This window comes from Cuculus canorus, chromosome 17 (genome assembly GCF_017976375.1).
Source record: "Cuculus canorus isolate bCucCan1 chromosome 17, bCucCan1.pri, whole genome shotgun sequence".
NCBI classification, from domain to species: domain Eukaryota; kingdom Metazoa; phylum Chordata; class Aves; order Cuculiformes; family Cuculidae; genus Cuculus; species Cuculus canorus.
The window spans coordinates 12,882,479-12,909,459 of NC_071417.1; the positions used below are offsets into that span (position 1 = coordinate 12,882,479).

At 40.9% G+C, this 26,981-nt stretch overlaps 1 protein-coding gene across 1 annotated transcript in view; it reads left to right on the top strand.

The window, feature by feature from the left end:
• MED13L (mediator complex subunit 13L) overlaps window positions 1-26,981 on the top strand; it is a 162,068-nt gene that overhangs the window by 15,261 nt on the left and 119,826 nt on the right. The window contains exon 2 of the mRNA XM_054082327.1: window positions 1,181-1,418. Coding sequence (XP_053938302.1) covers window positions 1,181-1,418 — 238 coding nt within the window. The remainder of the gene's footprint in view (window positions 1-1,180; window positions 1,419-26,981) is intronic.

The window sequence follows — 26,981 nt, forward strand, 5'->3', positions numbered from 1 at the left end:
AGAGCACGCATCTGATAAACGTCTGTCTGGCTTTTTGCTTTTCATCTTTAAATTGGTGAACTGATTCCATTCACCATTCCGCACGGTGACTGCGTGATTGCTAGATCTGATGTGGGACTCGGAGACGGGAATGTGTGGCTGGGGATGAAGAAGAGGCTGCCATTTTGGTAGCAGCCTGTGCTCACTGCTGAGTGAACATAAATGAAGCCACGTTTGGTTCTTGAATACAGTCACTATTGGCTGTCTTGACTGTAAGAACCCTGCTACAGATTGAGGACTTTTAAAACTAGTGTTGTTTGTTTGTTTAAATAAATGAATTTCAAAAACTCCATTCTCCCTATAGTATAAATAGTATATATAAATATTTATATTTAACATCTCTAGTGACCTAGAATACATTTAAGTGTTCCTAGTGCGATCTTTTGTGCATGACTTCTGGATTCAGATCTTTTGAATTGGGCTTTAATTAATGTGAGGATGAAATCCAGACATTCTGAGGGATTGATATGCCACAGGCACCTAGAGTCCCTCAGATTTTTCAGCATGTGGGGAAGAAAATCTTCCCCAAAAGTCTGTGTAGCCATCCTGTTCTTTGTTCTTCCTTGAGGGGTAGTAAAAGACAACTGGTTGAGAGACAGTAGGTGCCTTACTCTCTCCTTATTCTATTTTTGTTTATTGGAGCAAAATAAAAATAGTGTGTGCGGTAAACCTGTAACATTGCAATATGTCATTGTTTTCAATAAGGCACTTGTTTTCTTGCGTCCTGTGGTACTTTCCTGTTTGTGACTTGCAAGCAGTCACCTTCTGGGCTGACCCTGCACTCCCCTGGGGCCTCATTCCGTCTTTGCCTTGTGGTTGGTTGGTTTTCTTCCTTCAAATTTGTGAGATTGCAGTAAGATGGTAAGGTTAGAAATGCATGAATCTGCTGGAAATGAGGCAAGTTGTGGTGTAAAACCTAAATGCAGGAGAGAGACAGATTTGGTCAATACTGTTTCTAACATTATTTTTTTTTTCCTTGAGGGTCAAGAGGGGAAAATATGGGAATAAGAGGAGTTTTAACTTTATCTGCTTAAGGCTTAATTCTGAGAATTAAACAATGAAAGTGAAACAAACCAGTACTACGAATATATCACAGATTTGAAATACCGTTCTTTAATGGCATTTTTCCTCCCCTTTTTAGGCTGAACTCACAGGCATCAAATGGCGTAGATACAATTTTGAAGGTCATGGGGACTGTGGCCCAATCATCTCAGCCCCAGCACAGGATGATCCCATTCTGCTCAGCTTCATCCGCTGCTTGCAGGCCAATCTGCTCTGTGTGTGGCGCCGGGACGTCAAACCGGACTGTAAGGAACTATGGATATTCTGGTGGGGAGATGAACCAAATCTCGTTGATGTGATACATCGCGAACTACACAGTAAGTTACAACCTCTCTCTTTGTTTCTTGATTTATGTTTTTCTAGTGAAAGAGGAATTTTGTCATGAAAGTCTTTAACTTGCTACTGTATGTGATTTTGTAACAATTTGTGTTTTAAGAGCTAAAGGAAAAAAGGGATTGTAAATTTTTCTTCTCCGCTGCAAGTGATTCACAGATACAGTGCAAAATGAAACTTGAAAAGAACTTATGTCCAGCATCATTGCTTAGGTTTTTGTGACATCTCTGATACACTGTGAAAGTAGGGTAAATTCTAGTTCAGGGGATAATAATAAAAAAGTAAAATCTTGCACTAGTTATTAATAGGTGGAATAAAGCACATGCACGATAGTCAGTTAAACCCCAAATCTGCAAGGTCAGAACTTGCCACGTTGGTCATGCTACAGGATTTGAGTATGAATGGATGTAAGTTACCAAAAGTGAATGTAACAGAGGGAAGGAATTGGAGAGCAGGACAAAGATGACAAGGAGAAGTTTATGTGATTGCAAGTTTTCTGTAACTTGGGCTGTCCTTGGTGTCTTTGGAACATGTTGCCCTCAAATGAGAGAACAAATGAACTCTGGTGCGATCCTGCTTGGTTTTGACTGTATCCACTATACATTAGTTTCTCTGCAGTGTTTATTGTTGCTATGAGTAGGCCTGGTTTGCCCGGAAATTATAACTTTTAAAAGGCTTTATTAGACTGCATGCATTTTACCTCTGTTGTACCTTATGTGTCTTGAGTGAAAACTATGATGTTCGCCAATCTTGGAGTAGTAAGAGTAAGGAAAAAAAAAAGCCACCAGTAATAAGGGTTGGTTCCTCGGTTTTTGCACTAGATTTTCATCCTGGTAATCTTTAGAACTTCTGATTATTTGGTGATAAAGTCTATACGCCACTTCAAATACACAGGATGTTGTATTTCGTGAGTGTGTTCGGCTCCCTTCCTCCCTGCTGGTTTTGTGCTGGGTTATGTGATGTTCATTTTCTCCTGTTCTAATCATGTATCGTCAGACTGTTACAAACCTCATAGAATACCGGGTGTTTGTTTGGTAGTTTAGGTCTGAAATCACAGATAGGAGACACTGCGTGTCTTCAGGCATATTTCGTGCAGGTAGCTGTGCGCCCATGCATAATTAAAGAGATGGCTCCGAAGTGCTGCACCAAGCCGTTCCTCTGACATTAATTTTTTATGAGGCACCTGTTTTGAATGAAGGCATGGGTAATATTTCTTCTTACCCAGCAAAGCTTTAATAATATATGCTCTTCTCTTTGTAAAATATAGTTTATTTAATATTTCAAATGCAGTATATGGGGCTTAAGTGTCTTTTTATTTGAGGGAAGTTGCAGGTGATAGCTTCTGTTTCTGTTTGAATTGATGGAGCTTGTTTATATTCAACTACTGAGTTGCAACACTATAATGCTACTTCCAGTGCTAACAGCATGGGGAAGCGTTTCAATGTAGGAATAGCTGAACCTGCTCGCAGATAGTCTGGGACAGAGCGTAGCAAATAGAGAATAGCATCGCTCTGATGCATCTCCCTGCCTAGTCCACAGTTTTACAAAGTGTCCGGGCTGAAGCCTTCAGCACCATCGTGCACAATCATTTTCAAGTGGAATTAAGTCTGAATACTGTCTGTAAAAGCACTGTTTGCAAGTGTCTAGAGGAGCAGTATGACACTGATAGAAACCGGTCTGACATAGTGTGTTTCCCAGTGGTGCAGCCAGCTGTCCTGACAAAGTGCCTCTGCCCTGGGACAACAGTGCTGTCACTGCTGCTCCCTCAAATTCAAGTAGAGATGTCTGAAAGAAAAACATTGTGCAGAGGGATGCAAAGAGATGCAGAGTTGAGTTTGGAGGTGGCGAAATGAGGACAATGCATATGTCATTTAGGGGAATGAATTACCTGGTAATTGAAAGAAGGAGAAATACGGTCCTGCTGACTGTCAGGACCCTACCAGAATTTGGGAAGTAATCTCCTTTGCTGCTCCTTTCCACAGCAGGTTTAGGAATTCTTTGTACTGTGTGTAAATCCTACAATGATAGGTTTACTTTTTCTGTATCAAAAATGCATTGAAACGCTTGTAATGGCTTATTGGGTAATAGTGTAAAGTGAGGTGATTCCAGAAGTGTTATAAATTATATTGCTGATAGAGCTGTCCTGCTTTCTTCAGTAGTTTTTCAGAGTTCAAACATCAGTATTGATAGGGTATTGAACATCAAATTCTGACAGAATGAGGCAATTATGTACATTGATTCCTTGAAAGAGGACGGAGGCACGGTTTGTGGTCAATGTTTCATGCAGCAGCAAGGAAGAAGAAACAAGGTTATTTTCCATTGTATTGTATAAGCAGCCCAGAGTACTGAAGTATTTGATAATTGAAATTAGTTTCTCCTTGAAAATATAAAAGGCTTTGCATGTGGGCATACGAACGGAAAAGAGGTGAGTTACTGGACATAGTAATGACCCCGCCTGTCAGCTGCACTACAGCAGCGGGCGGTTTGCTTTGGGGTAACCTACATGGAATAAGCTGCGTTGGCTGAAAGTCTGGGTTGTATGGGCTGGATAGTTACTGATCAGAAAAACAGTGGAAAACTTGAATTTTGGAAGAAAACCTCACTTTTAAAATTCTGCTAATGTAGAAGAGAGTGAAGGAGTGTAAAATCTCCTTTGGTTACTGTTTCAGTTTAAAATAGCCTATTTAAGGTTCTTTCAAGGCGCTGTGGTTGATTTTACTGTAGCTGCAAGGAATTGGGAACTCTTTTCAGGAGATAGGAAATATGTTCTTCGCTGGCGTGCAGCAAGATATGTTAATTATTGAATGAGAAGTGTTCCTTTCTGTCAAAACACAGCTTAAGTGTGTGAAGCAATGTGCAGCATCACAAATAAGCTCCCTTGCCTGCTAAATGGGTGTACAAATGGGTGTCTTGCTTTTAATGGAAGTACTCTTGAATCTTTCATTGTGTCATGAGGGACAGGAGGGAGTGTTTGCTGCTGGAATTTCATTACGGCTAGCTTGGATACTTTTCTGAAGCTACCCAGAGGTTATCTCCTTGCTCCCTGCGCTGGAATGCTTCGTGGAAGGGGGTGCAAGGATGGCATGTGTCTCATACCAGTTTGTTTCATGTGCTCTGGGATACCTAAACCTGTTGTTGTGCTCAGTTTTGGTTAGAATGAGACCACCTCCTATACAGAAAAGCAGTTTATGAACAAGAAGAAAAAGGAGTCTCTGAGGAGCTGAACTAGAAGTGTATTTGAAGGCTTTTAATTTAAGGAGACGCTACGAATATCAAGCAGCTGAGTACCACTTATTAATAATCTGAAGTTAAATCTGAAAATTGCCAGTTCTTGAGTTAAAAGTGGAATTAAAAGTAGGTTCATATGACAGAAGACTTTATTGGAATATTAAGTTACTGAAAAGTCTGCTTCTGGGTTGATTACTTTCAATAAGATAAGTCATTTGCATTTTCTTAATTGCCTTGCATAGATGATTTCCAAAGGCATGAAAACAAAGTTAAACTTTTACATCCCGTTGGAAAGAAGATAGGATTTGGAAGTGAATTCGTACTTTCTCAGAATTGCAGAATTGTTCTGTGACCCTTATATTTGACACTGTTAATTGGTGTCCAGTGATTGCCAGTTGAAATTTAGCTTAGACAAACTTTTTCTTTTAAGGAGGCATATTAAATGAGGTTATTATGCCATCATTTGGGATTAAGGAATTGCTTCGTGGGAAAATGCCAACTCCTTTTATACACATGCAGTTGACAAGAGCCTTATTGTGTCTGGGCAAGATGTCTTCATTTTTTGTTTTCTTTTTAAAATAAATATTCTTCTCACCACCCCAGCTTCTTCCCTCTTTTCATGTTAAATGTGGTTCATCGTTATAGGCAGGGAGGGTAGGAGTTGTTTAAAAAAATCAATGTAAATCTGAGTGTCTCATTTACAAGTGGGATTGTGCTTCACTTTTCCTTAGTTCATCTTTCCTTCAGTGGTTTTTCTCACCATTACCAGTGAATCGTAGTGTTCAGAGCGATACCAAATGAATACACGCGGCATTCATGAATTCATTATCAATCCCAGTCAATGATGCACCAATCCAACCTACTGTGTGTTTTCCCTTTCTATAGTCTGAGATAGCAAACTCTAATACAAAAACCAGAAATCTACCTCAGGGGCAGATGTGAGGTGGCCCAGTGCTTGTTCCTTTTCTTTCCTCTCCTAACAATTGACATTTTAAATCTTTTCCTGTTGGGGAATTTGGAGGTTTTACTGTTAATTGCAACAAATTACATTCTGAGAATAGTTTGAAGGAAGGACACTGAGGGAAGGTAAAGTCAGGAAACTCTCTGGTGAACACCCTAATTTTTCCTTTTAATCTGCTTGCTTTCAGAATGTAAAGGTAGCTCAGTTGAAACAGTTGAAATGTTGCGTAGTTAGTCTTCAAGTTGTATTGGCCATGCAATACTTACTGTTTGTTGTGTTTGGGGGGAAAAATGAATTTGCATTCATTGTGAAACATTAATAGCTGTGTTCTTTACTGACATTTCACGGTTCTTTTGCAAACCTATGTCAGTCAGACTAGGTGGTATTTGCGAGTGGGATAGAATTGATGCCACAGATGTGGTCGTGTGCAGAAAGTGCCATAAATCTGAAACGAGATTATAAAAGCTCAGAATCCTTCTGAAGTAAAAGCTAGAGTGAGGCACTACTAAAAACGTGGAGAGAACTATTGTGTAAAATGTGCTTGGAATTAACCAGGGTGGTGAGACCAAACTGAAGTCCAACTTTTGAATGTAAATAAAATAGATGTGTTACCACAGGCAACTCAGTGAACCACGTAATTAGATTTTTTTTCCATGAAAACCGAGACATTCTACTGCAGCTGCAGCAGAGTGGTATGGAAAGGATTTATAGTCTAGTTATATGAAAATTAAACAATCATTAAAAGATTGTATTTTTAAAAGTGCTGCTTGAGGGGGGGGAATGAAAAAATCCAATCAGCAGAATTTATTTTTCAACAATGTGTTGGGCAATATCATCCACAGTGGTTGATGCGTTTTGCTTCAGGGAATCTTTTTTTCACTCTGAAATGAACTCGCTTAACTGTGTGAAGTAAATCTGAGTTAGCTTGAAGAGGAATCTGCATTAATAGACCTCATTAGCGATGTTTGTATTTTCATGTACTGAGTAAGCCGAAGCACACAGGGTAAGCTCTGGAGATTTAATCCTTAAAAATGTATGAAATGCCACCTTCGAAAAAAAAAAAAAAAAGAAAAATCGTCATACAATTTCATTTTGGTACTGCTATAGGTAGAATAATTAATGAACTTCTGGTGATCTATACATGCTACTGCATTGACAATGGAATACATCGAGACGTGGCTCTTCAGAAATTAACCTGTAGTTTCTCTTTGGAGAGGTATGTTTCCACTGCATAAAAGTTAGCTTCTTTATTTTAACATTCCTATTAAAGGTTATAAATCTTGATGGAGAATTTTTACACCCCAATTTTGACATGTTTCAATTTAGGTGGCTTGATTATACATCTGCACTTACTTACCCAAGGGTTTGACAATATCTCTATGACGAGTGCACCGGGTATCTAGAAACACGTCTGTGTGGCAGTGTTAAGATTTGATACCTGTTTCGGTGTGTCTGTGCTCTGCTGTGACGTTGGAGAAGCGATGCGTGCTGAGAACAGAGGTTTTGAAACATGGAGTCTGTTTCCTACAGTTTATTTGAAACTGCAGGGCATGCTGCAGTTGTAATAAGTCACTGCCAAACCAGCACGCCGTAAACGTGCAAACAGAAAAACACTCTTGCGTAGAATTAAGAGGAGGAGCAATTGCAAAACAGCTGAGCTGCTGTACAGAGAAGGGCTTAGGAAAGGGGCTGAGTTCTTCCCTTGGCTCTGTGCCCGTGGGCCTTGTGGGCTTCAGTAGGAAACAAAAAGGGTGGAGTTTTGCTGTTAGTGAAATATTAGTTTCTTGTGTAAGAAACCTAAACAGCTGTGTGTTGGGGTCGCTCATCTAAGGACAACTGGAACTTGAACTTGCAGTGGGAGTGTTGAATTGCTGTTTTCAGTATGGAATGTTTCAGCAGTTTGCAGGAAAGGTGTGCGCAGAGGAGCGGCACGCTGTTGAGTTGGTCTGGCGTTTGCGGTGATCGAAATCATACTTGGTTGGCTTTTTTCCTCCTCTTTCAGTGAGCAGTGTGACCATAACTTGTAACGAAGCTGCCTGCGCTCATTTGATCCGATATCAGAAACTTAACCTCGGTGTTCCCTTTACTCCTATAAACGCGCCCCGGTTGGCTTTGTCCCGTTAGTTTGGGTACCGGCTGGTGTGGGACAAGGCATGGCTTCAGTTTCCATTACAGCTAACAGCAGGGTTGGGAGCCTCACAGCTCTTGCCTGGTCTGCTCTGCCTCTTACCAGCCATCCTTTGGACCTGAGGAGCAGCGCTGCCCCTGCGCTTTGACACGCAAACTCAGGTGTTGCCCTTAGAGAAGCAGCCATGTCTGTGGTTTGATGGACCTGCCTGAAAACGCAGCGCCCTGAGAGTCACCGCTCTTGCTAAAAGACCGTTACTGCTGTAACGTTACTGCTGCTGGTACGCTATTTGCCAGGTCTTTCCTGGTTTTTCACAAAACCTTGAGGCGTTTTGGCTTTGGAATAGTCAGTGGGACAAGGGGGTCAAGCTGGAATGTTACGGATTTAGGTAAGGAGTTGATGGGTGGGTGGTAAAAAATAACCAGGCAGAGTTCGCTCCTCAAAGCTCTGGAGAAATGGAATGTGAAGTTCCTGTATTAAGGGGTGTGTGTTGATAAATTTGGTCTCAGAAGGAAGACTGGAAGGTGGCATGCAGGGCAGTTTCAAAGCAGGACTCCAGGAAATATCTCTTTTTCAAGAAAATATTTCTTTTCTGTAATTCACCTTGTTCTGTGACATCCTGGTTGCTCTTTCTTTTGTGACATGTACGTAGTGCCTGTTTTACAGCCAAGGGAAACTTCAAGTCGTAGGTGATGAAAGTGTTATTGTGCAGTGTCTTTTTTTATTTGAGTGGCTTTAGGAATTTAATCCATTTTCTTTCATGCTCTCTGAAGAGATGGGAAGTATGAAATTATTTTTGTCTACGGGGGGACAGGAAGGCTCACAATCCGGTGTGTTTATGGTTCTGGAGAGCTGGTTAACCCACTGGGGAATGGAAGTTAAATCACTTGGCCCCTTCTGAGTTCAGTAAAATCTATTCTGTGCAGTATTTTGCAACGTATGTCAACAGAATTCCCTGGAATCTGTTACACTCCAAGGGAAATGAGGGGGCAGTGTCTGGGTTTTGTCTTCTCTGTAATTTTTTTTTCTCCCCCCCTATTAAAATGACGCTAATTCTGATAATATCATGGTAATAAGTGTGGTTCTAAAGCATGTGTGGCTTTGGTGTTTGACTGGTATTCTCCACTCTGGTTAAGTGGCAGATAATGATATTGGAGTGTGGTGGGCTGGGATAGAACGATGAGAGGCTGAACTGAAAATCCTGCTCTTTCCAGAGGTATTCCTGAATGTGCCTGGGAATTCTGCCACCTTAAAAATCTGCTTATTGAGGAGTATGTTTCTGACATAAGTTTTATAGGTTTGCTTTAATGTGCAATTGGGTTCTTAAAAGATAATGTTTGATTTTTGGTTTGTATTAGCGTTATATTTTAAATAACTTAAGAATAACTGAAGGATGCTGCCATCCTTAGCTGCCCTCCATTGGGACTCCAATTCTGATTATCTTTAAAATGCAAAGCAAGGCTTTCATTGCTGCGATGTAGTAAGAGCAGTTATGAAAACAAGATTTTTTTTTTTTCATTGTTGCGAAAGAAATAGATGGAGCGAATTCGACACCTGGAAAGGAAATCTGGTTCTTCTTTCCTTGTTTCTTTTGGTAATAAGTGGAAAGTGTATATATGCTGCAGCTTTCCAATCGCTAATATGGACAGATATCCCCTTTTCATGGTAAAAATCACTTCAGAAGACATTAAAGAAATGGAAGAGAGTGATGTGCTTCTGCCTCCTGGGAAAAGGCGGTGTAGTTCAGTTTGAAGCCTGACAAGCCATTTAAACCTCGGTGCCATTTTACCTTTTGTGCGTTGAATGTCACCGTGAGCTTCATGTGGGGAATTGTGTCTGTAGACTGCAGTAGATTGAAGTACGGTGTCGGATATGCAGAAGCTCTGTATTTGGGAGGTGAATTGTTGTAATTGAGCAATGGGAGAAAAGATTGAGGTAAGTGGAATGCTGGGCTGTTTAATAGGAGACACTACAAACGTGAAGTGATGTCAGCATCGTTGTTTCCTCTTTTCTGCTGACTTGCTGGTGCTCTCAGCGTAGGTCAGGTCTTCTGCTCATCTGTCTTAGACCACACAAAGTCAGAGCTGCCGTTTGTGTGCGGAAGAGATTTACAGTCCATATGGAGGAGTTCCCACTCGCCTGTTCCCTTTCCTGTTCTTTGGGAAATAGTTTGTTCAGGACCCTATAAGCAAATGAGGGAAAGCTGAGAGGATGTTTTTCAGAGACTTCTCTTGATAGACTCTGGACCTGGAACACCTGTCCACTGACATGTATAGCTTCGGGATGCGTTGCTGTCCCAGGTGTGTGTGGAATTATTGCTCAGTTCACCTCTTTGCCTTTTTTCTTAAACAAAACCCTGTCTGTCTACCTAATCATTATCTCTGCTACTACTGTAAACCACAGCTGAGGGCTGGAAAATGGGAAGAAAAATGTTTTGCCTGCAGGACTGTTGTTGCTTAGATTCAAAATAAATACATAATGCTACTGAAATTCCTATCAACTCCCTTTTTGGGAGATGGGCCTGAAAGCATCTCCTTAAGCCCACCAGCGGTGGACAAACATCGCATGTAAGCACCCTTTGTTAGTACTTGCGTGTGCTGTCCTAGACGGGTCTCTAAACTTGTGCCGCAGGGAGGTGCTTCCCCCTTAGAGTAGGTGATCCCATGTTTTAGCAACTTCTAAACTTAAAGTGCTCAGATTATTGTGTTAATAATCTAACCGAAAGATCGTAATGCTTACAGATACATTAAATGTATGTGTAGAGAACCCGTTACTGTCTGAGGCAGTAACTTTTGAATTGATCAGGAATCTGCATGAGTTCAGTTCTTGGTTCTGTCTGTGGTTTTACAGTTTTTTTACATTTTTATTTATTTATTCCCCAGTAGTAAACTTACCAACAACCTTGTGTTATATATCCTCTAGGAAAGATGTTTGTTTGCTTTTTTGTTTCCCTCTCAGTAGCTGAGTACAGTTTACATTTTATCTGTTATCATCGTGCCCTGAATAGGAGTTAAAAACAAGCTTCTGAACTCAGAACTGGCAAAATACAAAATCTGTAGGAGGGCTGTGGGAGACTTATTAAAATAAAACAAAAAAAAAAACCCAAACCCAAAACAAGCCCAACTCCCCACCAACTGAGACAAAAACCTCAAAACAAAACAAAAAAACCACCAACCAAAAAAAACCCCTGGCAACCCCCCTCTGCTTATAACAAGTCAAGTCTAGAACATTACTGCTTGCTGTCTCGTGGGCCTTCGGCTTGCGTTCCCCACCCTCCCCAAATATCAGAAGAAGCAACTGACTTAGTAGTCTCATCTGAATTTAATTGCCTGGTTTAATTGACATGTAATCACTTCACTTAAAAAGTAGAGACCTCAGATTACTCATACATTGCAAAATCTATGGGAGCTATTCATTATTAAAGATAGCATTTTCTGTAGCTGAATGGTGCGCACAAGGAACATGCTGCTGATGTAGCTGAAATAACAGAGGGCTCTGGAAGGAGCTGCGCGCTGATAAGGCTGCGTGATTCATTATTATGTTGGTTCAGAATCTTTCATTGCTCAAACTGCTGAGCTCTGTACTTTTGTACTGTCATTTGTCTTTGTTTTAATGGGATTAAGTAATTATGTGTGCATTTTCTTTCAACTAACTAGCCCGATAAAAGCATGCAAAACTGAATAGCCTATAAATTGTCAGCTCTTCTGTTCTAGAAAAAGTGCTTTGATTGCACTGCAGTTTTTAAATCTTGGTGCGTATATTTAGATGACCTACTGAGGTGAGTAAGATTAGAGAAGTAGTTTGTGTAAGTAATGGGCTGAGAGTCTCCCCTTGGGAATGTGGCTGCGGGAGAGCAGATCTCAGCCTACAGCACAGGCATTTTAAGAGAAAAAAGCCACAGCATTTTAAAGCAGAAATACTGATCTGTGACCTAACATGGTGTCGTGAGTGACTCTTCAGCTGCTCTCCCCAGTGGTGGAAGGACTCTTCACTGGAATTAATTTTATTTATTGTTGACATTTATACTGTGGGTGTATCAGTGGTTGTTTCAGATTTTACTGCTGCTTTATTAAATTTCTGCCTCTGTCCTGCAACAGTTAGGACTTGCAGTGGTTGTTTGTAGCTTGATATCTGTCTGGTTTTTCAAGTATTAATTACTGGTATTGTGTTATGTGAAAAGGGGAGCATTTGTGTTTGAAGAAATTGTCAGGTGTTTGGTACACGATATCATCAACCCACTTGGTTCTTTATATAACTGTGTAGTTTCTGCATGGCGTGTTTACACATTCAATTTTATCTTTATTATTCAATTTTATCTTTATTATTAATTCAAGTGAAGTCTTGTTTTAAGAGTTTATGTAATGGCTTTGACAAAGTGGTTATTTGTTTCCTGCTTCTTTAGTACAAATGTTGGTCTGGGGAAGTAAAGGCTTTCATCTATTCAGAATGATGACTAGCAGCAACTATGCGATAGTCACCTTTGTTAATTTATTTCGAAGTGTTCTGCATATAAGAAGATTTTTGTACTGTTACGCTTACAATTTCCTGCTAGAACCAGCTTCCTTTAGGTGATGTTGGTGCTAGTCCATATGTGTCAGAGCTGTACTTTTTCATTCCTCTTCTGGGTGGAAGGAATGTTGTCAGTAGATCCATTTCTTCTGGATTTTGCAGTTTACCTTGACAACACAGTTTGAGTTTGGCGAACCACGAATACTTGATCCTAGGTAGCCATTCAAATTAACCTGCTGTGTTGAATAATGTTGAATAAACCTAAAAATTGGTGTTCTTGTTCCTGTATGATTTGTCAAAAGGCGTTCTGTGACTCTCTGTATCGGTTGAGCAGCCTTGGTGTAGAACAGTAATATGGAGGACCCAGGCTAGAAGTGGATAGTTTTCCAGACGTCTGTTGTTTTGTGATATGTGGAGGAAAACAGTCCAGTTTGTTAGTTTGCCTGTATGGCAAGTGGAGTTAGTTTGTATCCTGGCTTCCAGATGGAATGGGTAAGCTCTATTTGGATGTTGCATCTGCCATATCTTTGTACAGATCTCACCTGACATACATCCACTTTTTCTGCAACCTGTTCCATAGATTGCTGGAACACCAGTGGTTCCTCCTGCTTTGGGTTCTTTAGCTGCTGAGCAGGAGCCCTTGGGTACCTTAGCCAAGCCAAGGTGCCTGGGTGTGTATTTAGTGTTTTCCCTGAGCCACTCGGTCTTTCCTCTGCACTTCACTCTATGAGATTATCTACAATGTGAGATTAGGGAGGGAGGGAGTTCTGGTCCATGATTGCTTTTAGGTGCTATGATAAGCAAGTCGGCACTGCAGCTGAGAAATGAAAGTTACAGCTCGCTGGCTTATAACTTCACCTTGCCTTTCTGTGCTCTGGTAGGGGAAATCGGGGAAAAGGAGAGCTGTTGTGGAAACGGTTGAAAATAGCAGATATCCAGCATCCCTTGTTGTTGCTCACACTGCTCCCAGCTTCATGCTAATCCCCATGTGATTAAGAATGTTGGATGACGACACAAAGACCTCTACAAAGTGAAGCTTTAGGAAGATATCCTGCTGTGGGCTTTTGATGCCACAGCTGGGGTGAGATTAGGAATTTAAAATTGAAAAAAAAAAGAACAAAAAAAAATATGCAACTCTGAAATCTCATGAACTGTAAATTTTAAAAAGCCTTTGAATATGTAGAGCTTAAAGATAATGGAAGGAGTTAAGATATTTTGTAGAAATACATTCGAAAACAATACTGAGTGCATTCAGAGTACAAAGACACAAGTTTTATTTGCCACGGGTGCTGTCAATATGTAGAGAAACAGTAAGAACTGTTCAGCCTGCCACTGTAAGATGCTGAGCGTTTGCAGCGTAAATCCCGATCACGTGTCGGAAATGCAAAACTTCGCAACCAAATAAAGCCACACGAAAACACTGGATTCACCAAACTTCCTGCCATCTACTGTAAGTTTGGCTGTCGCCTCTGTTCAGCCTTGCAGCTGGCAACACTGCATAAAGGGAGTTTTCAGAAATGTGTGCTATGTCATGATGTTTGGGTGACGATGGTTTGTTTAATGGGAGCTTTGCAAAGAGTGACTGCCCCAGCGGTGTCCAGGTTAGGGGGGTGAGACACACGAAGCTCTAGGGCAGCGTCGTCTTGAGCAGAAAATTACATCATCAGCTTTCTGTGAGAGTGGATGAAGTTTTTTTGGAGGCGATATCTGTGTTAGTAGTTCAGTGAAATAAAAGCAGTTGAGCAGATTAAAGCAGTTGGGGTGAAATTCCTGCACTCCACACTATGGAATTTGGTGGCTTGTTTCGGATGGGCCCGAGGTCCTCACTGTGCATGGCTCTGAATTATACTTGGTTGGCTGTTTGTGTGCAGGGGTTACGGTGCATGGGCGGCATCGGTCCCTGGGGAGTGTTCCCTCAAGGTGTTGTTGTGATGACGTGGATTTGTCACATATCTCTGTTGTGTGAGAGGTTTGCTGCATCTTGGGCTCTGTGTGAGACTGTAGGAAGTGCGGTCCCCCTGGTGAGCCCAGGGTGCCTTGAGCCCCTGTTGTGTGGGTTACTCTTGTGGTGGTCAGACGTCTGGAAATCACACATATGTTGAAAGTTCTCACGTTTCAGGCACGGTTTCCAGGTATGAGGAGAGCAAGGAGGCACTGAAGGTGACAGTGGCTGCTGTGTGTATGTTCCCTTCATGATGCCACATATGCTCTGTGCTCTAACCATCCGTGTTGTGCCTGGATGTGAGGGACTGCCTGTGTTCTCACCCTTTTGTTAACGGTAGGATCAGCTACCCTTTTCTTTTAATGCTGCTAAAGATTTTAACAACTCATTAATATTTATTAAATACAAAAAAATGGCCCCCAGTACTGAATTAAAATGTAAGGTGGCTTTTGGATGCTAACTGGCCATTTGAAACAGAGCTGGGGAAAGACAAGAAGCCTTTACTCCTGACTCTTGAATTTCTCTTGGATCAGTCGTGTAAGTAATGTGGTAATGGTTGGCTTCATGCTGTTCTGGATTAAAACTAAAACATCAGACTACGTGATTTGTGTAGTTTAAATTGTCTTGCTGTGATATTTACATCAGTCTTCCCTTGTATTTTTGTTAAGCAAAATAATTTTTTGTTAAATATTTGTAAAGAGAACTTCGAAATACTGTGATTAGTTCCTTTCTTTTGAAAGAAATAGTTAACAAATAGGAAAATGCTTTTGGAGTGCAGAGTTTCTGGCAAGTACCATGGGTACAGAGTGTACTGAGCTGTAAATGTTGCAAAGTTAGCACAAACGAGCCGATAGAAAAAGCACGTTTTTGTTGTAAACACTGGCTGGTTAACAGAGCTGTGGGTCTCACAGCACAGCCTTACACAGTCGCTGCTGCTTTTGAGTAATATTCAATATTTGTCTTTTGGTGCATGTTATCTTAAGGAGAATCACTGTCGATAACAAATAAACGAGTCTTTTATTATGCAATATAAATGCAGTTGGGGGCCCTTGTTTTTATCTAGATTGTTTCAGTTGAGTTTGTGGGTTTGAGACCTTGTTTTTAACCTGAAAAATTTTTGTTTGGTTTTGTTGTTTTGTTTTTTTTTTCCCAAATAAGAGTATTTGTACAGGTGTCTCCTGGTTTCAGAATTAGCGATGTTCTTTCTGAGCTCTTTCAGGCTTTGTACTGTGGCTTTAGTGTCTCTGTTCTTGTAGCGACTGAAGTCGCAACAGCAGTGGAAAATAGCGACTCCAAATGCCCAGAGAACATCCACGTACACTGTTCTCATATGACAAGTTTCAAAGTGCTCCTAACTCAGTGTATCGTACTATAGAAATCAAAAGACCCCAACCTGCAACAACTGTAATGTCGCAAAAATCAGGTGAGAGAGTTCAAGAACATCTTAGGTCTTTGCAATTGATGAGAATTTTCTAGGTGAAATGAGCTCAGATGCTCCTAGGAAAGGAGAGTTCAAGCACTGTAGGTTGCCAAAGTAATGTATAACTTTTCCTTTTTAGGTTCTATTTGTGTGTTTACATAAACTTACTTCCTTAACTTGGTTTCTTTTTTTGTAGTAGTCCTGCTGTTAACCCGAATCCCCTGTTGATTTGGGCCCTCTGGAGTAAGTAAGGAAGAGCACTGGCATGATGGGATGTTGAACTGATGGCTACGCGACTGTAGCAGTCACTTTGTCTCCATGCATGATAGTTGGCTCCTCTAGTCTTGAAGAGGCGGATAAGAGGTGTGGGAGGTGGTTGTTCCTGCTGCTCTTGGCATGCCAGTTCCTTAGATTTTATTCTTGCTGTTCTTTGTTCATGAAATTTAGGTCTGTGGCATAATTCACTAGGAATAGGCTGTGTATGTACCCCCTCCTGCCTTTCGTTTTGCCATGTTTATCTTAATCCATCTTGGGAACTCTTGGAGGGCAGTAGGTGCCTCTAGCACTTGTCTGGTCTTCAAGGATGAACCTGGTGCCAGTAGAAGCTGTGTAGGGGATGAGCCATGGAGACAGGCTCTCTTCAGTCAGCAGATGAGGAGGAGCTGCTTGTGTCCATGCCATTGCCCAGCAGGAGAGACTGTAACGAGGAGTCCGTTTTCAGTATCGGCCATCATCTGGTGGCCACTCAGTAGAGACGTGGTGGTGGGTAGAAGCAGGAGGAGGGTGCATTTGGGGTTTAGATCATGAATGAGCAACCTGTTTATCCCCTTTTTTAACAAGGAAAATCTAATTACTTAATGCTCAACAAACGAGCCAAAGCAAACCCTAATCCAGTCTGTTTCTTTTTAACAAATTAGGTGTGCATGTCATTATTTAAGTATCTAATGAGATTCTGGAAAATTTGATTAAACCTACTAAGAAAACGTTGTGAAATGCAGCAGAGATGAAGTAAGAATTGTATGGCAATTGAGCGTAAATAATGATTTTTAGCAATCTGATGGTGTCTTTAGCAGTGCTCACTAATGGTGTATGTGATTGGGTTTTTTTTCTTTTTTTTCTGTTCTTTGTTTGCTTGTTTTGTTGTTGTGGTGGTGTTTCTTCTGTAATCGTCAGCCTCCTGCTGGCTGTCCTGGGAATTCTGCTGTGGTTCCGTGCTGTGCAGCCAAATACTTCTGGAGCAGGGAAAGAAGGGACTGCTTTCTTGCTGATAATCTCTCCAGAAAGCAGGGAGGAAAGTATCAAAAGGAAACTTCATTTTGAGCTGAACGAATTTTGATTGGAAATGCAAGATTTGGAAATACAAGGCCAGGTTGAAAGGAAGTTGGAAACTTAACAACCTTCCTTGACAGTCTTTTTTTTCTCTTTGCATGCTGAATTTTGTGAGGCTGTGAATCTTGCTTGTTTTTCCATGCGTGCTTATCTTGTGCAGACTCACGTGTATAAAACGACAGAACTTGCTTCGTCACTGGGTAAATCATTAGCGAGGGGAGAATGTTAAACAAGAAATACTTTGGAATGTTAATTGTAAATCTAATGACTTCCTTTGAAAATGAACCTGAAGCAAAAGTCTAGTGACTGTTGTTGGGAGGGAAGAAGTGTGGGAGTATAAACTAGCTGAAGCTTGCAGTAATTTAAAGGTGATTTGGGCATAAAGGGGACTTTCCACTGCTATTTCTAACACATTTTGGGGGTGTTCTGCAGCTTAAAACGGAACAGCTACATGGGATCAGTTTTTGAAGCCGATGCATTTCTCCTCAAATAGTTTTCATATCAAGGCTTGAAGTTTGGATAAAAATATTTATTAGGAGAATGGGAGGAAATTCAATTTTGGATTGCTGAGTCTTAGTAAGAGAATGTGTAGGCAGCAGTAGCTCATGTATGTCAGTGGTTTATGTAGGTGTTGTAAAACTGAGTGACCTCTTATGACAGATAGTTAAGATAAAACAAAACGCAAAAAGCCCACAAAAACAACAGTATCCACCCCCCATCACACTTGGCTTGAAGTTTTCAGCTCCTGTCTTTTTTTTTACTTCAACTATCTTCAACTTTAAGGCTGCCATCTTACATTTTCAGTGGTAACTGTAATTCTCTGTAACTGTAGGTAATTACTCCCAAAAGAACTCACGGAAACAAAGCAAATAATGAAAGGGAAAGATAAAAATTTAAAGCAGTGTTCTGCAAAGAAGCAAAAATGTGGGTATTTTTACTACAAATTCTATTGTTTTGCTATTAATAGTTGAGCCTCCTTTGTTTTCCAGAGTAAATAAGAAATTCTACATGGACTTTGTGAAACAGATGTGCAGTTCTGCTAAAAGATAAACAATTTGTATGCCTGTGCCTGCAAAGTTGGGAAGGGGGGATTATTCTTCCTATTTAAAGTAGGACATAATTTGAGCATCTGCTGAATTCTGCCTTGTCTCTGGATTTCTGTGCGTGGTAGGGAAGGGGTATGGTGAGAGAACTGGTGATAACTGAGGGGAATGAAGACTGTCTGAATTCAGTTAGAAACGGCTGCAACCTCCTTTTGCTGTTTGAAACTTAAAAAGAACAGAGTAGGAGATCTTTCCACTCATTCTCCCCCAGCAAACCACAAGAAGAGGAGTTGTTTCATGTAGATGACATATTTGGTAGTTGCCTTGCCAAAACCCCTTCTTCCTTTATAACTGTAAATAGCTGTTAGATCTGAATTACTGATCTTTGTATCTGCATTGCATTTTTCTCTGCAGCTAGGCCCTTCTTCATAAAAGTTTATTTTTGTAAGAGTTTTCCAGATTTAGGAGCTGCATTTGATGACTCATAGTATTTTTTCCCTTCACTTTATGCCAGGTAGGAGCAGCTGTGCACTCGATAATGAGCTGACTCTGCCTTTGCTCAAGCCCCGTGTTCATTGCAGTGTGTTCTGGCTGTGGGGGGAAAACACTGCATTTTTTTTCTCCTGTTAGCTTTTTGTGTTCAGCCCACAAAAGCCAATTTCACTGGAGCAGCCAGAATATTTAAATAGAGTATCTAAGTAGAAAGAGAACTATGGAACTGCTGTAAATAATCCTTTCTTTCCCCTCCACGTTCACTTTCTCTGAAGGTCGTAATTCTGACTCCTGTTGTAAATGCACAGAGGCCTCAAGGAGCAGATGGTTACTGTAGTTTCTGTGAATGAGGGCACGGTTTTACTTGGCTGAAGGTATTTTCTAGTTTCTGTCATCTTGCCTGGCATCCATGAAAAGTTTTATAAACACATTGAAGTACTCACTATTTTCATGTATCACTTGATCTCCCTTACCTATAAAAGCAGAAGTACTATCCCTGATGTTTAAGTACGCCCTTCTACTAACGGTTTTATTGCTGCTGTGGTTTACTCCTAACTGCCCTGGCTTGGTTTGCATTGCAGAGCTGGTTTCCGTGCGATGGGGTAGTCAGTGCGCTGCCAGTCAGGGCTCCGCTGCCGGATGATGGGCGGCTGCATCTTAAGGCACAATTACACTCACCTGAACTTCAGCAAACAAAGCAGCAGCCATAGCTTCTACAGATAGAGTTGGGGTTGGGGTGTGGGAAGTTGTGATCTTTAGAGCTGTGGAGGTGGTGATTAGGTGACATTTTTATTGACCTGCATTATCTGCACGTGCGTCTGCAGGCATCTCAGAGATGATGTTGAGGGATGTTCTGCGTGAACTCGTGCTATGATAAAATAGACACTTCAAAATATAGAAGGGATTCCTTTTGCTGTTGTTTTATTAAACAAGTGTTTGCCCTGTGGAAAGCCTTTTTATTGTAAAGCTGATGTTGCAGTGTTTGAATCCAAGTTTTCTTTTTAAATGACATTAACCAAACCTGTCTCCTTGTCCATGTGTGGGTGTTTCTGCTGTAAGAGCTTTACGTCTTTTGTGCAATACTTGCTCTGTGCTGCCCAAATACTGTGTCAGGGCTGGGACAGGGTATTCAGTAGCTAAGTGTTAGCTAAGTGTTAGCTGTGATCCCAGTTGAAATTCCTGTCACTTCATGAGTTCAGGAGGAAAAAGTATTCAGCAACAGACCATTTACAAACTTCTGCCAAACAGAAATTGCCATATATAGTCTTTGCAATATCAAGAACACTTTTTTTTTTTTTCCCTTCTTGATATTTTGCATTAGGGATTTGAAATGGGTAGAAAAACATTTTTTTTGAGAGGTAAAGGGTTAAGAGAGGCATCTCCAGGTGGGGCTGGGCACCCTGCGATTTTCAGTGCAGGTGGACAGGCTTTGTGCTAATTTCTGCAGTGGGCGTTGAGCAGAGTTTGGCAGAAAGGATCCGTTTTACTGAGTGGTGTAGGTAAGAGCGTGCATGCAAGTTTACTGGTGTGGAAGAAGGCTATTAAAATTATAGCTTCCACTATACTGATAGATCTTTGATATCAATTCCACGGAAGTTTTGATAAAGTGCGAGAGAAGTGTTGTGGTTTAGGTTTGTTACATTTTCCTTCTGTAAATTAGATTTTGTAGCTGTCCTGCTGCTTCTGCACGTGCCTTTTTCTAACCCTTTTGTTGGGAGTTTGCCATCAGTGGGAGAACAATGCAGACGTTTCACCAGGTTTCTGACTGTTCTGGAAACGTAAGTAGTAGCGGTCTGTGTGGGATGGGAGGTTTGAGGTTGGTTGCTTGTTTTCTCTTTCCTTCTCATGGACACTTACCTTCTCACTGCCTGGTAGCTACTGTCTCCCTAGAGAATTCCCAGTAGAGCTTTGTGTCCTGGGCCTGTCCGCCTGCAGCCGTTCTGTGAGAGGAATGGTTGTGTAACGCTGTGCACCACCGTAGGAGTTATAAGCTCTCCTCTTTTCTTTCCTCAAAGAAGCAATTAGTGTCCCAAAACTAGTAGTGACCTAGCAGATACCTAGGGAAAGGATGCAAGAGGAGAGCAGAAACACTGAAATGTCCTGTAGTTCATCTCCAAAGTTCCAGAAGCTGTTTCTTTCTGTTTCAAGTCCTCACTTGTTCTGCCTTTCCCCTCAAATTTGTCAGCCTTACTTCTAGAAACCCTGTTAATTGCTAACATTAGCAGTATCCTGCTGTGAAGTGTTCCCCTGAACTCCACAGAGTAACCGATTATTGGAGCATCCTGCCTGAAGGTTCTGCTGGGGTTGCCCTGCACCGAGGTGGGCTAAGTCAGGGATAATTCTGGAGGGAAGAGGTCCTTGTTGCTTCAGGCTGGCAAAAATATTTTATAGTGCCTGAGGAGCTGGCACTATATTGAATTGGACTGAGGAGCTGGCTGGGTTAAAATGAGAGGAGAGGAGCTGATAAACTGATTTGAGACCGGTTTTGGAAGGAGATGCTGTGTTTTATCTTCTTGCTTAATCTACGATTTGAATGATGTGAATTGTAAGTTGTGGACTTGCAGTTTGTAAAGGTGGAACTTAGAGAAAGCAAAACTAAGGGAGGCCTAGAGAGGTGAGTTGATTCCATACAAGATGGAAACTCCCACTTCTAACTGCACGTTAAATAGGTAGTAGGAAATTTTGCTTTTAAATTTTCCTTATGCTTACTTGGTTTTTTTTTTCCCTTGTTTGGTGTGGGTTTTTTCTTTCCACCCAGCTAAATACAACTGAACTACGGGCAGACAGATTATTTGCAGCCAAAACCACCACTGTCTAACTAGGAAAACACAGTTCTGTTTGTTTATTTATAATGGACGTAGCTCCATCACCTAGTATTTCTTTACTTAGATTCCTTTTTCATGTGTTTTGGCTATTAAGAAAGATCACACTTTTTTACCAGATTAATAAATCAGGTTTGTGCCTGTTTTCACTTGGCTAAAATTGAAGTTAGAGGTGTGAAACAAAATTTGTCATTCTACAACTGATTCTATCCTAAATATGTTAAGGACTTACAAAATAGATCAAGTTAATCTAAACCTTTTTGCCTTCAGACTTTACCAGTTGCACGTGTAACATTTACCTGGTTTGGCAGTCATGTCTTAGCACTGTTATCTAGAGGTGACCTTTATTTTGCATCTAATAATTTATTTGGTGGATAAGTGTATAAGAGTGCATTGATTGCTTACTTTCCTCTTCTGATATAGGAGATAAATTGAAAGAAAGCAGGCAGCTCGTCTGAGACACTGATGGTATTATTGGAGACATGGAAGGAGCTGTAAAAGTTGCACCTGTGAAAGCCAATAGAGAACAATTTTTTTTGATGTAGTAAGTCAGTGTTCAAGTCCAAAGCCTGGAGTGGAAAGATTTGGGGAGAACATGGTATATCTGAATTAGGAAAGATTTGGGGAGAACATGGTGTTTCTGATTTAGGGAAAGAAGAGCCTGTGTTGTAGGTAGAAAACTGCACAGGTTTTGGTTATTGTCTTGAATGTCCCTCCCATCCCTTCCCCTATCTCTCCGAGTTTGGTTTTAATAAATGCCTTTTATAGCTTTGGCTGGAAGACAGGTGGATGCTTCGAAGACAAACAAGTGCGAGGACAGGCAGCTCTCCCCAAGGATTTGCTATTTCCAGTTAAAAGATTGGTCCGACTTTAACACTGAGAAGACTTTATACAATCTGTTGTGAGGAAAACGAATGATTCACAGTATTTCCATTGAAGAAAGTTATTAACTGTTCCTGGCCTTGTCCCTTCATCTTCAAGGAGCAGCTGTTCAAATCAGAACAGGCAAAACTGCAGCAGCTTATCTGAACCAGGTGGCATAGGAGTAACTTCCATCTGTAGGAGAAAATAAGTTTTGTCTCTAGGCAAACAGATTGTTGCTGGCTTTATCTGTGACTGCGTTTCTGTAGGCACTGGTATCAGAAGGGTTCATGCATTATGATAACTATCAAAGAAAGCTGGAACGGAGTCAAGCAGCCTGTTAATAACACAAAATAACAACATAATGCGTTATCCCAGATGAAAACTGGTGATACGGCTCTTGAATAATAGACCTCAATAGTTTTGCTTTGACAGAGCCCTTTCTTTTAAAGGAACCCTAAGTTGTTGATAGTCAGAATTTGTTCTGTTGCTTTAGGGATGTTCAGACTTTGTTCTTGGCACGGGGGAGACTGACGGCTCTGCGGCTGTGTGATGCTGTGTGGGAACTGGTACTGAACCTCGCCAGCCCAGTTTAGATCTGTGCACTCCGTCTTCACGCACAGAAATGAGTCAAATGTGTTTAGTTTGCTGGGGAAATTGTTGTTCCTAGGTTCACATAAAAATTCTCCAGGAAGCAGACCTAGCAGCAAAACCACTAATTGGCCATCGCTCTTTGGATTTCCACTGTTTAGCTTTTCTGTTCAGCATTGCTCTGTTACAAAAAGAGAGAGGGAGAGAAAAGGAAATTACAAAATTACAAGCTATTAACACTCTTTTGTTCAATATTCTGATATGCCTAATAGCCTGAAGGAAAGAGATTGTTAAGGAAAAGTCCAAAATCTGCAGGAGCTTCAGTTTTTTTCCTACTTAGTCATGCAGTGCGTATGTCCAAATCCCAAACAGCTTAATCTCTTCAAGTGACACAGGGTTTTTCCTGTTGCTAAAGCCTGGAGGACTTTGATATTTATATAAGTAATAAAAACATAGATGGACCATGATAGGAAAATATCTTACTGCGGGAGAAATTCCCCAGGATACCTTATTATTCCCAATATCTGCTGCTGTAATTTAGTGAGGGAAATTGTACAACAAGCAATGTCTGATCGTAATGTTGTACTCTCTTCCTGAGCCCACTCTTTAAAGATCTGTGATTGAAAAAATTAGATAATTTAAAAAGCTATTTTGCTTAGCGTTTCAAAGGCAGTTTAAAATGGATGTGGGATTGGGGTGATTAGGAGGCTGTCAGTACCTATAACTTTTGGAGTGTCTGGTTAAAAAAACCCCAACGTTTTATGACAGTATATATATATAAACTTTATTCAGATTCATTTTAACAAATGAATAATACTAGATGTACTTTTTCAGATTACTTTTTGTATTCATTTAATAAATACTAGAAAATCACTTCAGTATCAGAATATAAATAAAAGCAAAATTACTGTTGGTGTTTTCTCCTATTTACTCTATGGCTGAAATATTTAAGCGTGACTTCTTGACTATTTATTAAAAAAATGAAAGGGTTAGTTTTTGTGTGTTAGCTAAGAGTTTTCAGAAGTTCAAGTTTTGGTGTTTTTTTGTAAAATGCTTTTCATAGAATAGTCTTGTTCAAGGTACGCTTCTGGATCTACCTTGGCATGTATTTCTGCTTTAAAATTTCCCAGAAGGACTTATTTCTCCGCAGTGACAGAGCCTCATCTGCAAGAGGCAGAAATGGCCTTCAGATAAGCAGCTCCCCTTACTGTCTTTCTGAACCTTTGCTTTACCAAAGCAGCACCTCCTGCGTTTTGCATCAAATTTAATGTAGGCTGCCGTTTGTAATAATAATAATGTTAAACTACTCCTTTGGTTTTCTGCTTTTTTTTTTTTTAGAATTCTGTGAGTCCATCATCTTTGAATTGGTTTTAGATCTTATTCTAATTATCTTTACTGTTGCTTGCTAAATTTGTTTGAACAAGTAGAGCTGAACAATGTATGAAAATTGTCGAACTAGTGCATTTATGATAGTTCTGACCTTATCATTTTTCCTAAACTTATACTTTGTTTAATAGAAACATGTATGAAGTGTTCATAAATAAATTTAAAATATAGATGAAGCTGCTTACAATTTTGACTTGCCAGTATAGCATTAGACTTTGAAAATATATTTTGCAGTCAGAAGAGTGTGATCTCCTTGTGAGCTGTTTAGTTCGTATCTGCTGCTGCCGAGGACAGTGCAAGGAATTTTCCTTTCAGAGAAAGAGCAGAGTAATTTTTATTTAAGAAAAAAACCTCTTGTTCAAGCCTGAAAAGTACCTTTCCAAGTGGTGGATTTTTTGGCGTTCTATAATAGTGAAAACCAATTTCCTTTGCCTTTGGTTCCATCAGATGAATGTCTTTGGTTCCACCCAGGTTTTCCTGCTGTGTTACTCTGTATTCCCTTTTATTTGAAGTATTGTAGGTAAGTTGTGTTCTGTGCTCACATGGGAGGATACAGCTGACACAGAAGGTGTTTGAGCTGTTGGCGTTCAGAGTGGAAGTGTCTTCCATAGTAAAACCATTGGCCACCACGGAGTGCCTCACTATTTGCATTTTCAGTAACTTGTAGTAATCTCTGCATTATGCAGTTGCTGAAATTCTGAAGTGCCCTCAGCTTTCGGTGTTTATCTACAATGTGGTAACTTCAGGCAAGTAATTAAAACCCTCAATCTGTTGGGTGTTAGGGATTCCTGTCTCGCTTATCTCCATTTTCTCTTCCACTGCGAAGGGTAGGATAACCGATTCTATACTTAATCGGAGTCTCTATAGGTTTCCTACTGCTGTTGGCACTTGCTCGTCTCTCAGGGCTCCCAGATTTCTCCTGCTGGTTTTCGGTTGCCCTGTGCTGTCCGTACTGTCTGTGCAGGATGTGCCTGTCAGCATGGAGTGCTCCTTCATTGCGTGATGGAGTTTGAGCTGCCCGGGTGAGGTGTCTGATGTGCTTCAAGTGCCAGCAGGCAGGCATTTTTTCAAATCTGTTTAAAAAAAAAGAATAAAATTAATAAAGAACGAACCCATTAGATGCTCAGAGGAGAAGTTCTTAAATCATAGTCACTGAGGTTACTGCTTGTTACAGCTCGCATGTATAAATCCACGTATATTCTGTAAGGGAAAACAGCGTAAGAACTTTCTATGTAAAATGGGAAAAATACGCTGTTACGTATATTCAAATAACACCTGGGATTTCCGCTCCTGAAATAAAGCCTTGTGGATGGTGTAAGGCACTCTACTAAAAAAGAATCAAACCGGTCTTTCTACTGGATAATAGTCTCTAGAATTACATTAAAGAGTTACTTTTGTTATCTACGTGATTCTTGTGTTAAATCTACCAATTCATTCTAATTGTAAAATATTAACGGAAGTGATTGAAAAGGATTCACTCGATGTACCTGATAGCAGTGGTAGCAGAGAGCCCATAATCGTGATTTGCTGGCATCCTCACCCTCGGCAGAGATGGATGACTGCATTCAGGACATGTGAGGAAGGAGGGGTGAAGGGGGGGATGAATACTTTCAAGCTCTTCCTTCTTCATTATGTTTTTAATTTCGTTCGTTGCATAAAAATGCAGCTCAGGGCTTTATTTAGAGTTACCTGCCTTCCAGCGCAGCCTCTCAGTTGGCCCCTGGGACAGCGAAGCAGCCCTGGGAGGCAGGAGAGCAGCGGCTCAGTGCTGTCCCTTCGGGGTGACTTATGATGGCACACTTGGAGTTGTCTCTTTCCCCTCTGGGAAAACACAGATTCGTGGGTCGCGGATGCTGTAAGCTTCAAGTTCTGAAACATATCTCATCCGAAAGCCACTGCTATGGAAAAACCAAGCGCACAGCTGTTCCTCAACATGAGCGCGCTTGTTTGAAATTCAGTTTGAAGGATGCCGTGGGTGTAAAGGGGGTTACAGAATTGGTCAGGGAGGGATTATGTCACTCTTTGATGATGCTGTGTTTATTGAATAAGTATTTATTGCTTGCTTTTTGCAAGGTATCCTGCGTGTTACTTTCATTGTAGATTTTCAGGAGAGGCCATGTACTGAACTGTTGTATTATTCCTGTTTTATGTCACTCAGAACTTGTGAAACTAGTGCCGAAGTGGTAGTGTCACTGCTGAGTGTCTCTGTCCTTAGCGTCTGTAAATGGAACGCTTCACAGCTCCAAAGCAAAATCCCTAATCCCTCAATAGGTTCTGCTTATAGAAGTTATTCTGGCAGGTAATGTTTGTATAAAATGATAGTTGAAAATAAAGCACACGGACATGTTTGAGGTTGTATAATTCAGGTCAGTGTCCAACAGTCGCCCTGATGGTGTTGGGTGTCCTGGGTCCGTCGGTCAGAAACAGCTCTGAGGGAGAGGGGCTGTCGGTTGGCTTTGGCACAGCTGGTTGGTGGGGGGTTAGCGCTAGGACAGGAATGGCACTCAAATGATTGCTAATCCTGCTGGAAATTGCTAGACTTAAGGTTTGGAGGTAGGAGCCTAAGTCAGTTTTGGATTGGGTAACTGATGGAAAAGCACGCAGAGGTGGAAATTTGTTCGAGTTCTCCGATAGCCGGGTGTTTAGGTGGAGAGTGTTGGACAAAAGTGTGGAAACTAATATGTAATAAAACAGAAGAGCTCATAAAAGAATAGGATATCTGCTGTGCTTCAAACAGTGGAAACGCATCAGTAACACTGACTTAATTTTTTTACCCTCTGTTGGGACGTCAGTGATCTAAACTTGTGTGGGCTCAGGGGTGACAAGAGGAGAGTG